The 15762-nt window shown below is 39.1% G+C and overlaps 1 protein-coding gene across 1 annotated transcript in view; it reads right to left on the bottom strand.

The window, feature by feature from the left end:
• Window positions 1-221: 221 nt before the first annotated feature.
• P2RY8 (P2Y receptor family member 8) overlaps window positions 222-15762 on the bottom strand; it is a 34768-nt gene continuing 19227 nt past the window's right edge. Inside the window, exon 4 of the mRNA XM_064437672.1 lies at window positions 222-1858. Within this exon, the coding sequence (XP_064293742.1) occupies window positions 717-1790 (1074 nt within the window). The 5' untranslated portion in view covers window positions 1791-1858 and the 3' untranslated portion in view covers window positions 222-716. The remainder of the gene's footprint in view (window positions 1859-15762) is intronic.

Below are 15762 nucleotides of genomic sequence, written 5' to 3'. Positions count from 1 at the left end.
AAATATGATCCACTCAGCAGCTGAAGTAGTCTCAAACATTGTTAGTTTCAGCTCTCCTTTCTTTGTATGAGATATTTTGCCATATAATATTGAAATAAATAATATAAGTCAACCTAACCTTTTCAAAGGTTAGTGTGGTTTGATTCTGATAAACAGTTGGATGAGTGTTATGGTGACTTCACAGTGGTTATGCATTATGTATTAATGGTAAAATGACAAGCTATTTTTACTCATTCTTTAATAGAAATACAACAAGAAAAAAAGCAATACATTCAAAACAAAACCAAACTAAAAACTCGGCACATTGCTTAGAGGAATAACTCCCCTACCCCAAATCTAACTTCAGTTTATGCTCTGATTGATATGCAATAATATTTCACATTCACTAAGAATCACAAGGGTTTGGTTAAACACTGAGTTCATAAAACCTGAAAGTAATTTTTGTTCTAAACTTATCCCTTAGTTTCATGCAGCAGGACTAGTTCCATTTCAACCCCTAATTATCAATATCGGGTTTGCTTCAGTGCCTTCTTGAATAAACTCAGTTCCTTTAATGCTTTCTTACCAGAAAACACTGAAGTAGGATGTGCAGTATAAGTATGGCCTGAGCTCTGTCACTGGAGCAAGGTATTTTGAGGGTAGCCATTCAAAAAGAAACGTCTTCTGTGTCTACTCAAGGATCTCACAGGTGCCTTTTTTTCTGGGGGTGTCTAAGGCTAAAAAACACTTTCCTGTCTTTGCAAAGAGACCTTTACTCCCTCTAACCCATCCATAGGTCCGCTTGACATCGACCTGGCTGACATGGTCCTGCCAGAGAATAAGCTTTCCCTTCTGTTTTCCAAACTATCGTTGATCGGTACCTTAAGGCGAAACACTTGCATGGATTTCTGGTAAAATTCTTTGCATGCAAAATAATAAATGAAGGGATCTATGCAGTTGTTGAGGCAACTGAGGCACAAGGTGAGCTTGTAGGCAGGGTACAAACTCCTGTCATAAAATAGGCGGATGATCACATGCACCAGTAGGATAAAGTTATTGGGGGCGAAGCAAGTGATGAATACCAAAAGGACTATTATCGCCAGGTATATGGATCTAGTCTTCTGCTTGTTACCGTATCTGTTCGACGTCTGAATAAGCTTCCGAATGATGCCAATATAGCATCCAACTGTTATAACAAAAGGGATCAGGAAGAGCACGACAAATAGCGTGAGGAGAAAGGCTACCCAGGCTGCGAAGCTGGGCAGCATATTCCATTTGAGGACGTCAAAACAGGTTATAATCCCCAATTCTTTCACTTCATAGGTCAGATCTGTGCTTTCAAGTGGGTATAAGGCTATTAATATGAAAATCCACATACCTAGGCAGGCAGCCAGGGCATATCTTTTTCTTCTCCATTTGATCAACTTCATGGGATGTACCACACCCATGTACCGCTCGATGCTGATACAGGTCATTGTCAGTATGGAAGAATACATATTGGAGTAGAACATCACAGTCACGAGGCTGCAGAGAGTCTTGCTAAAATTCCAGTGATTGCTATGGACGTGATAATAAATCTGGAAGGGAAAGCAGCTGGCCAGCATGAGATCTGTGACGCTTAGGTTGATCATGAAGATAACAGAAGGTGTTTTGGGTTTGATGTGCCAGCAGAGTACCCAAAGGGAGAACAAGTTGCCAGGGATACTGATCATCGCCACCAATGAATACACAACTGGGAGGGTGATGGAGATAGCTTTATTCTGGAGCATTGCCAGCGTTTCAACATCCAGGTGGGATCTGTTTTCAATCATTATTCACAAGGGGGTTGTAGATCCCTATAAGCCAGCTGGATCATATCATGAACACTTGGTTTAAAAACCTAGAGAAGAAATGTCAAGAGAGAAAAGTGATATGTCAAAACAGAAATTAAGAACATACTTCTTCTATTAATCAAACTAAAAAAAAAGCCCTATACAGTTTGACAGATTATCTCTGAATGAACTGAATCCATTAAAATTATCTCCTGCAAATTCTCTCTGCCCTTAGAATCATGGTAATATTTTACCAGTCTCACTTTTTCCTAGGTTTGAGTAGCTACTTTTTCCCTTCTGAATGGCTTTCTGATACTTTTTGCAGTCTACATGTTATCACACCTCTTATGTTATAGTAACATAAAGAAAATCACATCACAAATTGAAATTAAATTGATGTCTGCTTGAGAACACGATGCCATAGGATGTCCATAAGCTAAATCCACCCTATCTACTCTGGATGTCATGACCTTGCTTCTTGTATTACACAGTATTTTCTGCCTTTTTTCATCCAACTAAACAATGATCTGTTCCAAGTAAGTGCTGGATTTTTTGTTTGTTTATTTTTTGTTTTCATTTGGGGAAAGGAGAACATGCAATCAATTATTCTTGGTATATTCATGATATAAACAGAATATAAGGAAAACACCATGTAAAATCAAGAACAAGGGAGAGATTGCAGTTTTTTGGACTGGTATACAGGCTGAAAGGACTAGGCTAAAGAAATAAGGACTCCTCTTCTAACAAAAAAAAAAAGCTATTGAGTTTCAATTTCTGCAAGATATCAGCTATTAAAAATGTTCTTGTTTGCAGCTGTCTTATTCGCATCACCTGTAATTCTGCAAAATTGGTTTCGGTTTTGCAGTCTGCAAAGCAAATCCATGCTTTCAGTGTCTGGCCTATATAGATCTGTCTTGGCAGACACAACAGTGTATAGTTTAGCTTATTTACTTTATCCAGCATAGCTATATTGAGCAGCTGCAAACAAGAATTCATGCCTCAATGTGCTACATGCATGCATGCTTACTTTCATTATGCTGCAAGTACAGGGACACAGTTTCACAAAAGTACAGGGTTGAAAAAGTGAAGAAATGGCAATGAATGACCAGAAAGGCAGAGGATAGAGCAACAGTAAGTTCTGTGAAGAGTGGCAGTAGGGGCCAGAAAAGGATGCTAGCCCAAGCCAACCGATAACTCTGGGCCTATCTATGCTGCTTAATAAAAGAGGGTCAGAGAGTGGATTCAGGCAGACACACCTACTTGTGAACTCTGATCACCTGCACTGTTTAATTGAAGCATCTCTTTGCAAGGCACACCTCCTGTAGGAGGTTAGATTTAAAAAAACCTAGGTGCCAGTCCGTTGGTGTCACTTAACCTCAGATCTAGTTAAATAAGACCTTTAATTTAACTGTGTGGCCATAGCCCCTGAGCACTGTAACAGGTCAGTCCCTCAGAGAGGTCAGCCCTCGGTGCTGGGTAGCTCTAGCTGGAAATAACCATTCTGACAAAAACTGTGATTTCTGACAGAGGCTCTTACTGAATAACTTTCTAGACTTTTCACAAAATAACTGTTGGTGGTTCCTGAGACCTGGCAAAAGTGAAGTCTCCACTGAAAGCTGTAGTGCAGTAGAGAGATACTCAACTCTAAAAATAAAATGAGTGTAGATCTAGAAAAAAGACAGCTACAGCAACAAGAAGCTCAGTGGGGGCTTATTTCTGTTTTTCTGTTGTTTCTTGATTTGATCAATTTGACATAGGGCTTCAAATGTCAGCTAAAAGTATTCAGAAATAATGAGAATCAGTATCAAACAAGTGATGTTAACTCATGTTGCCAGTCGTTCAGGAGCTTCTAGCTGAGCTGTTGGAAGCCCAGAAACAGGCACAAGAAACTAGGAATTGCAAAGAAGTCAGAGATGTGTTCCTAATATATCATGCACATGACACAGAGCAAACATGTTCCAAGTAACGACCACATCACATGATCACAACTGCAAAAAACCCTTTGAGCCAAATCCATTGCAGATTAAATTCTGTTCTTGTTGGTGAAGCTATATCAAGAATGAAACCACCTCTTCAGTTTTCAGGGGAACTTGAAAAGTACTCACTGACACAAAGCTCTTGAAAAAAAAGCTTAATGCTATCTATTTCAGCTCTTCTATCTGTGCTTGCCACAGTAAATACCTATTCATGAACTGTATTGCCTCAAAAATCCTTCTCGAGTGGCACCCCTTTGTGCCTAACAACCCTAAACTTCCCAAAACAAACAGAAAATTTTTATCGATACCAACGTATCTACAGAGCTCTAATAATAAGCCTTTGCAAGTGAAAGATATTTGCTCTCACAGTCTAAGGGATCTCACCCTTAAATACGATTCCTATAGAAATTGTATGTACTTGGGAGGTAGGAGCATAGGTGAAAATTTCTGTTAAATCTGTCATACTGGTAATAAAGCTATTGAATACCTCTTACACTCGGTTTTGTGTTAGGGCTAATCACAAACGTATTTTCTTCTAAACTTGCTTTTTCTGACAGCACATGCTGATAAGAAGGATATAAAAAATGCATGCATAGATGCTGCGGTACGCAAAACAGTGTCAGGATTCGTGGCCTGGCTAACGGCAAATTTTATGCACTTGTGGAACACTACTGTCAGTAAAATATAAGTGCCTCCCAAATCTAGGCATCTCTTGAATAGGGGTTGAAAGGCACCAGACTTTGTGGTTAGGTGCCTACAAGAGCTCTCCAAAAATGCTAGGTCCCCTTGGCACGGTTCTCAGTAAGGAAGATGTCCATCACAACAAGCAAAAGAAGAACAATGCAATGGTTCCCTAGTGTATTCTGCAGGGAAAGGGGGGGGATCCAAAGCACACAAGGCTGTTGTTGCAAGTCATTCTCGAGGGCAAATAGCCTCTTGGGGAAATGTGGAGTACATAAAATCCTCCTTCCAACTTTGCCTTTCCTTTTGCCAAATTCTTCTGGGGTTCTAATCCTGACTTCCTTGTTCAGGAAAGCCTGGGCTAGCAGAAATTCCTGCTCTGAGTCACCCTTACATGTGATGCTTTGCTTTTTAAATGCCCAAGTTAAGTTGCTGGACCACAGTGTAGCATTGCAATATACTTTACTTCTCAATTATTGCATCTATTTGGGTTTAGTTAACACTCTATTTGTATTTTCATCCTGTTCAGGGTAGGTTTATGTTCTTCCCCCACTGCAACCACAGTGTTTGTCTCTTGTGGTTTAACTTGAAAATGTCATATATCAATTGAGAAAGTTATCTTTATGAGGATTAGAATTAGATTCCCCTTACATTTTATGACTTGCTTCCTTTCAATTTCAGGTTCCCAACACAACTCAAATCAGCGGAGCTTGCATGGATTCTCTGCAAGAGAAATTTTGCTGCAGGGTAATTTTAAAGCATCAACCCTCAGCTAAGGTTTCATATGTATAATCTCTAAAAATACAGATCTGTTACATAAATATCCCCGTTAGAAAGAGATGGATTTGCTTTTATTTTGGGGAAAGCTATAGTTAAACTACGACAGACAAATGGACATACAGGTAGACTGAAACAAAAACTTGGTAAGGATTCTTCAAGGAAGAAGATCCAGTCATTTCCGTTTACATCAGTCTTCAAGCTTCTGACAAAGAAAGAGAAATGTTAGGCTTTTCTGCTTGCCTCATTTCTGAAACATTTAGTGGATGGATGTATTTCAGTTTTCTGTTAGGTACTAATTGCACCTACAGCCTCTGGAGTAACCCTCACTAAATCCAGGCAGGGTTTTTTTGTTTTTTTTTTTTTTTTTTGCTTCTCTTCATATTCACTGGCTTACGGCGCTCTGGACAGAAAGCTCACTTGGAAATTCAGTAAGGCCAAGTTTTCATCTGAGCTGTAACCATAACCAAAGGTGACAGCTGCTTAGTGCCTTTTTGTCAGGAAGGGTGATTCTTTTCCCTTCAGCTGGCAACAGATAACAAATAAAACATTAAAGAGTATACTGAAAATCAAAGAGTAAAAAGTCATAAGAGAACTGTGTTATTTCTTTGCCATGGAAGAGTAACGGTAGAGATGTGTCTCCTTTCTTTTTAGGGGGCTACTAAATAAAACGGATGTGTTCCCTCTCTTACATTTATTCTCTTCCTGTTGTTGATGTCAAGTGCACCTGTGAAAAAGACTGAAAAGCCTGTGAACCAAAGAAAACCAGAATTGCCGTTTATAAAATGTTTCGTGATTTTTTTTGTGATTTGAAATGGAAAAATAAATCTCAGAACATATCATGCAGCAGAAAGCCTTCCAAAACCTATTCTGTTTCATAAGTTTTGGTTTAGTACCTGTCAAAGCACTATTGTGTAGAATAAAGACTTCTTCTTTCATAAATTCTTTGAGACTGATACACTTTTGGAAAGACACCCTTCCAGATGAAGAATGTAGGATGACATGTTTCAGAATACAGCAAAAACAAACTGAAATGCAATTTCAACTCAATTGCAAACATTCAGAATGAAGCAAAATGAAAGCACAGATTTTATTGTAAGCACTTAGAGAAATCAAATTAATAGTTTTTAATCAATGCAAATGTGGCTGAAGAATGTATTTTGTTTTTTCTCAGAAGACTTCGTTTTTTGAAAAAAAATTTTTTTTCTTTTTTACTTGCTCATTTTAATACTATTACAAAGCCATTACAAGAGTTAAAGGTTTAGGATAGTTTATGTCTTCCTAAATGTAGCTAAAACTGGTGAAAACAGGGGTTCTCAGTGTGCAGTGTTCCTGCTGGACTGTCTGAATTGCTAGTGAGATGAAAGAATATTAGACAAGAAAACAGATACTTAATTTCTATAGTAGACTGAGTATGGGGAGAAGAAGGAGCCAGAAAGGCAAGGAGTCAGGAGCCAGTCATCTTGAATTGTGGGAAAAGTGACGGACACTTTGATATTTAGAGAGAGTAAGGGGTCTTAATATGAGGAACAAGAAAAAAAAAGTGCCCTTTTGTAACACATCTTAGTTATTGTTCCTAAAGCATCATTGATGGGATTCAGAGAAACACTTCTGCGAATGTTCGAGTTCACCAAACTGAGGAATGTAAATGAGTGCACCTCTGGTTGTGTGTTCCTTAAACTGAACACGGGCTTTACTGAAAGAGGCTGCAGGTTTTGTCTGGATGGTTCTTTCTCACCGTTGCAATGAACTTCCATGCAAATTTTAGCTTTTAGGGTTACATTTCTACATCTCTAAAAGCCAGGCGTTTGGTTCACTCAGTCAAGATCTGAACCTAAGTCTTCTAAGAAAATTCTTTGTATTGGGCCTTCCCTGTTCTTTCTGCTGATTTTTTTATTTGTTTCTGTTGTTTTGTTCTGAGTATCGTTATTGCAAAGATCAGAACCTGTTGCTGAGCCTGTAGTTATGTTATCAAAAAGGCATTTCACACTAGGCTTTAGCTTATCTCCGTTTAAGAATAAATACATTTGCGAAATGAGACTTCTGACCTCTGTGCACTTGTGTGACAAGTATTTCTGAGCAAATTAAACAAAACTGAAAACATCTAACTTGCTGCAATACACCTGACGTTCTAAGTCATTTAGCTTTAGAAAAATTGTTCTTTATTTCTTATTTTTCACCAAAGATTATTCAGATAAAGGACACAAGAAAACTATATTTATGCCTTAATTGCAAAAGGTGGCGTATTTTTTACAGTGAAAGCGTTACTTTATAATCACTATATTAATCAAAAACTCTTGCGGAGACAAACTTCAGTCTTTATCTTAGCACAACTAGTCAAAGTAAACCCTATGGTGGTTATAGCTCTGACCTCAAGTAGTTAGGGCAAGGTAAAGCAAGAGTGTCTGGTCTCCACAAGGATTTCACATTGAGAAGTAAAAAATCCCTCTATTTTTTCAGTAAGAAAATGTAGAAGCATTACCAGCTTTAGTGTAGTGGAGGGGTACGTGTCTGTTGAACTTGTTAGCTATATCAATCTAGACGAAAGCAGCTTCATTCAAAAGTGAAGAAAAGTAATGCTGTCATTTCTGCCTCTTAGAGAGTGCTTCTCTTCTCCGGCCTGAGAGGGTGCAAGTGGGCAGTTTCCAATTCAGCCAAAGAAGTCTTACTAAGCATGAAATCTAAATATACAGGTAAGAGGCAAATAAACATCACAAGAAAATACTGTACTGATTCTGCAGACTTGCTAAGTAGTAAAATTAATGGTACATAGCTAGCTTTACGTTTCCTGTGTCTGTCCTGGACTAGGCAGTTTACTGTCAGTTGAATTTTAGTTCACTTGAACCTTCACCTTTGCTAACCATAAATTAGCAAAATGAGGATTCTGTGCTGGTGTTAGCAATGTTTGTTCTAATTTACATAAGGTTTGCATAAATCCAGCCACTATCATCTGTGTCAAGAAACCTGTTCAGAGTGAAACTGGTCAATGTGGTCTTTAAAAAGTTCATTTGTGCAGTAGTCAGGTTTATGGAAATAGAAAGGCTGTGGGCCAGTATTGACAGAAACCTCTCAGCATCTGAAGCATGATTTATGACTCTAAGTGCTGGTTACACTACTAAATGAAACAGTTTGGACTTTTCTTTATTGATGTGCAACATAGTCAGCTTTTAAAAACTCCATGAGCAAAACATCAGGTCAATTGAAGCCCAACTTGTGTAACTCCACTGATAGATTTTGTAGACTGGTTTAAATTTCAGCCAGAGTGAGCATCCTGAACTGGATTTAAAGAAGTTCCAGTTTATGGGCTAATAGCTAGAATATTATATATTTGTTGGTCTTTCCTACACACACAGACTGTAAGCTCATTTTTTTCCAAGCCTGATATTTTTAAAAGGATTAGCAAAGCTATGGCAACCCCTTCTAAGAATTCAACATAACAGCCCAGGAAATCATTCTGCAGGACTTGTACTCCTCTGTGGCTGAAGTGCGTGCTCTTATTTCCCAACAGCACAAGGTAACTTGCCTCTTGGTGGAATAATGCTGTGTTGCACTTACCATGGAGGAAGAGTGTGTATGCAAGCAGTTACTGAAATATTGCTGATGCCTGGTGGGGAACCTTGACTTCGTTTGACCACAGTTTTTGTCAGATGGTGCATGGCCATGGACAAACGGCTCATGAAGTGCCTTTTAAAAACTCTGATGGGCATCCTGGGTAGTGTGAAGTTATCCTGTGCCAGAAGGCCCTCCTGCAGGTAGCTTGCCCCTAATCTATTATTACACAATATTGATTTATATGGCGTTGATGAAGATTTATATTTTTGTAGAACTTTGGCCATAGAAAGTGCCCGATCAAGTCTAAATTTAAATAACATATGAACTGATTTCCTTTATAGCTTTAAATCTTTCAAATATTGTCTATGCCCAGGATTGACAGACAACAGCCTCTGGTCTGCAATTACTTCCTACTACAAGTAACTGCCTCACATAGCTGTTGTGAAAGTCAGAGGAAAAAAGTTGTTGATCATTTCCCTTCAGACCTCAAATGCCGGGAATTTTTTACTTCTTAGCAACAGCTTGTTGGCACAAGGTACTTGTGGTAGACAATGACAGATTCCAAACAGATAATCTCTCAATATTCAGAAAACTGTATGGTCTTACATTGAATCTGTATGGTCTGATTGTTATTTTACAGCAAACATATATATATGCGCATACACACATAAACATGTATATGTATATATCCTACTTAAAATCTGTACTTTCTATCTTTTCATCTCTATTTTCTGTGAAACTCTTTTTGAATGTTTCCTCTCCTGTTCAGTCCACAAAGGAATTGAGGTAGAGCTGCATGTGTGTTTTTGAAGATTATCTTTAGAGATAAAGCAAAAAAAAAGAAAAAGAAAAAAGCTCTCACATTGCTTTTTCATGCACTAAGGATTTGACAGTCTGTAGCTGTTGATTGATTTAACATATGATGGAGTCCATAAACAGGACAGTCAACCAAGTTTTGCAGGTGTAGCTGAAAGGATAATTTGGCATGGTATTTGGGAAATGTTTTGAGAAAATAATGTAGGACAATTCTAACATTCATGTAACATACTGCGGTCAGAAATTGGAAAGAGTATTGTTAGGAGTGAATCAAAGAACTTGGCTGAGCATGTAGGCCGTCTTCAGATAGGCCTTCTTCCACTACTTCCAACAGTTGGTCTCAGTATGTACAAACCCCTTACTGCCTCCAAGATAAACAGTCATGTCCCAAAAAGTTCAAGCTGGATCCATAACAACTGGTGTCTTGTGAATACCAGCTGAATTATTGTTCCTCCTGTTAAGTAAGATCTATATGAATATGCTACTCTTTTTCCAGAGTGGTAGCATTAAGTAGCAGGATTTGGATATAGCCAGTACCTTTCTTGCCTCATCTTTGCTACAGTCATGGATTTAGCATCCATGGAAATCTAAGTGTCTGGTTAGGGCGAGTTGGAAAGTGTGGATGCGACTGACTGTACTGGGTGTATCTCCCCCAACTGTAACAGGCTTATATGTAGTCTCTTCCATTGTAAATGCAGGTGTCTGAAGCTGAATCCAGCCCACTTTAAACATCCCGTTGATACAGATCTTGGTTTCCTGGAGGCCCGTAATTGCCTGGATTCTGTCAAAATCGGAACTAGTCCACTAAAACATAATTGTCCCATTTCATACTTGTACAGTTCGGCTGCCACTTTAAAATGACCAGGCCATCTTCCATGTGAAAATGAATTGGCATGGAATAGGGCCAAATGCATGATTTTACCTGTACCTGTCTTCTTCTACCTGTGTGTCAAAACCTACAGTCAGTCTTACGTGGTAGTAACTGTTTGTGTAGTAAAGATACCCCAGTTGGGGCTCAGAATAAAAATTATTTTGTCTTCTGTTTGTTCTGTGCTGCACTTGCTCAGCACATCTCATTTAGCCTTTATTGACAGCCCACCTACAGAACAACTGCTCTGCTCTCTCCCCAGATGCCTTCTGCAACGTGCTGGCAGAGAACTCCTGGCAGACTGGGTGTTGTCCTGGCTCACATATCAGTTAGAAGTGATTCTCACATCAGCACTAGTGAAGACCAACATTTTTCTTGGCTGAAAAATGCATGAGACTAGGGGCTCCATAAGAGATAAACTGACACACACTTGGCAGCTTTGTCACATACCTGATTCTCTGCTCTGAAAAAGCAAGAAGAGCTAGATGTACAGGAAGAATACATTTTGCTTCCTGTCAAACTGTGCCTCTTACTGGAAGGCTTTGTTACAAAAAATGGGCTGCTGGAAGATTTTTTGTATGGCTGGAACTGATATTGTGTCCACTCATTCCCCTGGACCCCCTGTCAATACCCGCTGAAAACAGGGGACGACAGGTATTTCAGCAAGAGGTGTGCCTGGGCTGACGAAGGGCCAGTAGGCAGCAATGTATGCAGTCCAACACAGTGGGAAAAGTGTGAGCTTTGTTGTCTCCTCATTTTCTAGCACTTTGGACAATGCTTCTCAGACTTGCCTGAAGGCAGCGGTGGTTGGGGCTCAGCTTGGGCGATCTGCATGAGAAACCTCGCACTGCCACAAAACTTTCCTTTGCACGGTTTCTCTTACTGCCTCTTGTCACAGCTCAGAGTGCAAACCCTGAATTATATCTGTACTACTGAGCTATATATCACTGCATTTTTCCTGAGTGACGTTCAGTTGCCCATGTATATGGCCTTACAATTGGTTGTGATCCTCTGCTAGAGAAAGTTTCTTCATTTTTTTCAATGTTACCCTCAGCAGTCAATAGTATTCAAGCTACAACCATGTGGTACCCTGCCTGATTCCGCCTTTTAATTATGATTATGCCATGATCAGGGCATGTGTCACTAGGACAGCCATGTACTGCTTGCATCTACCTTCAGAGGAGAAATTTAGAGCCCATGCAGTACCTCTATGGAGCCCTGATGGCATGACCAGGATTCATTTTTCTTGGGACCCGTCCTGCATGTCTGGTATTCATGTAACTCCCGGTGAAGTCTGAGGCAGCTCTGTGTGCTGTGTGCAACAGCACCTCAGAGCTCCTTGCTTAGTAGGTAGAAGCCAGCTCACCCTGTCCAAGCTTGCGCAACCTCATGTCATTCACACGCTGAAAGAACTGAAAGTTGGCTTCTCTGCAAAAGCTCACCACTTAAGTTGAGCATCGATAACTGCAGCTGTGCTGCTTGTGGCTGACACAGGACACAGTAAAAATTCACACGTTGGACGGTTGGACTTGATGATCCTAGAGGTCTTTTCCAACCTTAATGATTCTATGATTTTATGATTCTATGTGCCTGAACAGTGCTGAGCAGGTGTACCCAAAGGCACAGTACACAGGTAACAGGAATCTCAGAAAGAGCTAACTACAGGAGCAGAAATACTGTATGACCTAGTTTTAAAAGCAGCGTTACCTATGCACACAAAGGAAAAAGAGCCAACTTTATTATTATTTTCCCCCTGACTTATGATTTAACACTTTTTTCCTGACTTCTCTTCAGTTTGGCAACCTAATACCAGTTAGAGGTATGACAGGTAACATATAAGAAGTGGGGATTATAAAATGGGAAAAAAAGAAAAAGATTTCTAACAAAAGCTTCTCCTCTTGTTCGGTTTCTTTGTGGCTGCTTGAGCTATCACAGTAATACAAAGAGATACAACAGGAATAGCACCCTGAAACCACATCTTCTATTGTTTCATTCTTCTGAAAGTCCTCGAGTGCAGGTTAGACAGCAGGTCAATGTTCAGCTCTTCACCTGAACTGAACTGCAGGTGCCCTTGTATTCAGGCTTTGGTCTCCCTCTCAAGTCCTCATGGCACTTTGGTAACTTAAATGCATAAATAAGACAAAAATTGGATTCTTTCCTTAACATATTCCTTCTGCATTGAGAAGTATATAAGTGCCCTAATTATAGTCAAGATATATGCTGATATATTATTACATGAATGTTACCTATGAAATAATCACAGGCAGAAGTCAAAGGTGTTCTGCAGCTGGTTTTGTTGGGGGAGCTAGTCTCTGCTCTTATCAACAGGCAATACATTGGAACAGGTTGTTATTGGCTTTACTTGAGTTCCTCTTTATCACTAGCCAAATGCCCTGAGATATCTGTGCTTTGAAGGGTGTTATTTATTGACCTGTGCACTAAAAATTAGTGTCTTAACTATAATTTTTATGACCTTGGCATTTAGCTCCGATTTAATAGAGCTAATTCTGGGTGTTGTATTTGTGAACAGTCTATATCTCAATATCTACTCTACTATATATATATCTGTGGTCTGTTATTTTTAAGCGTATGGGAAGGCAAACACATTCTTCTTGCAATGTTAGTAAAGGTGTGCATCCATATCTCATCAGCCACTCCATGTATTTGACCTCACTCATACAGACACAGGAGGTTGCTTATCCCTCTGGGATAAATTTTTTAAAACAGATCCAGGTTACCATGTGAGAAAGTGTATTCATTACTATACAATAGGATATATTACACTACAGCCTATATACTGTCACCTTATGTCCTACTTTGTCTCTGCCATGAGTTGTCTGCTTGCTCACATGCTTAAGGTAAATAAACACAGCTGAGATATTTTAAATAGTGACCACATGCGAGCAGCACAGGCTGGTATGGGGTGACAGCAACCTAAGTGTGATTCTGATGCAGGCAGCACCTCAGGACAGGGTATACCAGCAAAGTAAAGGAGGGCTGGGAAGCCATCATGAGGACAGGTAAGCGTTCTTATTTATTCATCTGATAAAATGAACATTATGTATGAAAAACTAATATGATAATACAGTGATATTATATATTAAATATTAAATATTAAAATAATGTATATTATATATGTGTATATATATACATATATATATATTTCACTGGTACTATGAACTAAAATACCTATAATCCCCATGATCAACACCCCAAGTGCTAGAATTTCTTTCTTTTTTATCAGATGATGTTTTAGCCTGTGTTATTGATTCATCATATATATGTGTGTTTGTGTACATATATATGTGCATATTATATATCTTATGATATTATATTGTATGATCATATATAATAATATATGATGTTATTTTCTTGTTTCATAGTATAGCTACAGTCGATAACTCTTCTGGTTTTAAACTTTTTTTTGTGACTACAAGAGAAATTTCATCTCTTTGGATATTAAGTGTTAAAAGAAAAGCAATCCTACAGTAGAGGAGCTCCAAGTCCTAACGTAAAAAGCACTCAGACTAAATTTAAAGTTTGAATTTCACTAGGTCCAAAACACTAGAGAGAAAAATGTGGGCTCCAGAGGTCATCCAGTCTTGAAAAGAATTTCTTTCTAAGGTGACACCTAAAATACAACCACCTGGAAAAGTATACTAAGTCTGTGAAATGCAGTGACAAGGACAAATACACAAAACTGCATTAGTTTTTTTTTTAAATTTTCTTAGCTTAACCCCTAGACTGGAGAACTTAGAAGTTTTAAAGTTTTATGATAAAACAAATCCATATATTCTAAATGCAAGCTTTAGGTGATTCCAAATGTAGCTATATACATAAGGTCTGGTGTGACTCAGTCTTCAGTGAGGTGACACACACTGTGGCAGCTAATTGCCCTTAATTAATCATCTCCTGGCTGTGGATCCAACTACTGAGGTTTAGATGAGGTCTAGCTGAGGCTGGGGTCTAACCTCAAGTGAAATATATGGCTTTGTCAGAGCATGAAGGGGGACCCTGGGCAGCATGAGCTCTCCAAATGAGTCTCCAGGACAGAGGGGAACTTGACTGTGGTGGGAATTCAGGTGTGGGGAAAGAAAACACAATATTTCTACCCTCTGGCACTTGAAAATGACAAAACAAACATCCTTCCCTTCACTCAAATAGTTTAAAAGGAAAATGAAATTAAACTCCTCATGTTCTGCTAAAAACTGCTATCACAATAAAACAAATGCAGTAATCTGGCAGGAAAGAAATACGCTGAAGAAACTTGCAAGCACACCATAAAGGAACATGCCCACCACAGACAAGGGGTCCCTGCCTTTCTGAGGAGAACGGACATTTCCCAACAGCGGAACAGCAAACTGGAGAAAAAGCTCCTACAGATGGGAGGTCCTTCAGTGGCACAGATTTAAATATCACCTGATCAAAAAGAGAGAAATTCTAGCCCCTGGGGAGCTGATTATGGGCTTTATAAATACTTCAGTTTGTGTGGAAACTGCCTGCTGTGGGTGAAGACTGTGAAACTCATGGGATATGTAAAGACAAACTCTAAGGTAGTTTTGAAGACTGGTACAGTTATGCTCCCATAAGATACTAATAACAATAGAGCAGTAGGAGACAGTTCTTTTGAGGCAAAATTTGGGTTGTTAGGAGCCCATGAGACCTCTAAGTGACGCGCTCTGAAATATTACTGCATTCCTGCAGCTTCAGTGTGTGACTTGAAAATAGATGCGTAGCAAAATGATATAAATGTACTAAGAATAAAGGAAATGTTTGGTGCAGATGGTGCCTATTCAGGAAGATATGGTTTAACCTAAACCAAGACAGGGCAAGGCTTCTGTTACTAAAAGTCAGGGTTATAGTTTTTAAACTAAAGACTAGAGAAAGCCAACTGGCACAGAAAAGCATAATGTTCAGGATGACACATGCTTAGGGGTGGAATGTTATTAAATCCTCTGTATTCTTAGAAGAAAGGGCAGGAAAAGGAATTAATAAAGTCCAGGAAGGAACCAGACAAACAGTTTTTACGTGAAAAGTGTATGAAGCAGATCACGTAAAAGGGTCAGCCAGAAAAAACAGAACCAGGTATTTGTGTCTCTACAGCTATGTAAAAAGTGTAAAAATGCTGAGGCTGATTGCCCTGGTTTTCAGCTAGGAATCTGACCTAATTTAGGTATCTAAGAAATCTGATGAAAGAAAGTAACTGTTAAAAATGGTATGGCCAGGGCACACGCTGATACAGCCCTGCTAAAATAGGCCATGTCACTGAAGGATTGGTACTATTGTATTACAGGAAACTTTG

Source organism: Phalacrocorax carbo, chromosome 1 (genome assembly GCF_963921805.1).
Source record: "Phalacrocorax carbo chromosome 1, bPhaCar2.1, whole genome shotgun sequence".
NCBI classification, from domain to species: domain Eukaryota; kingdom Metazoa; phylum Chordata; class Aves; order Suliformes; family Phalacrocoracidae; genus Phalacrocorax; species Phalacrocorax carbo.
Note: the sequence above shows the minus strand (reverse complement) of the source record. Positions and strands in the feature narration are given on the sequence as shown.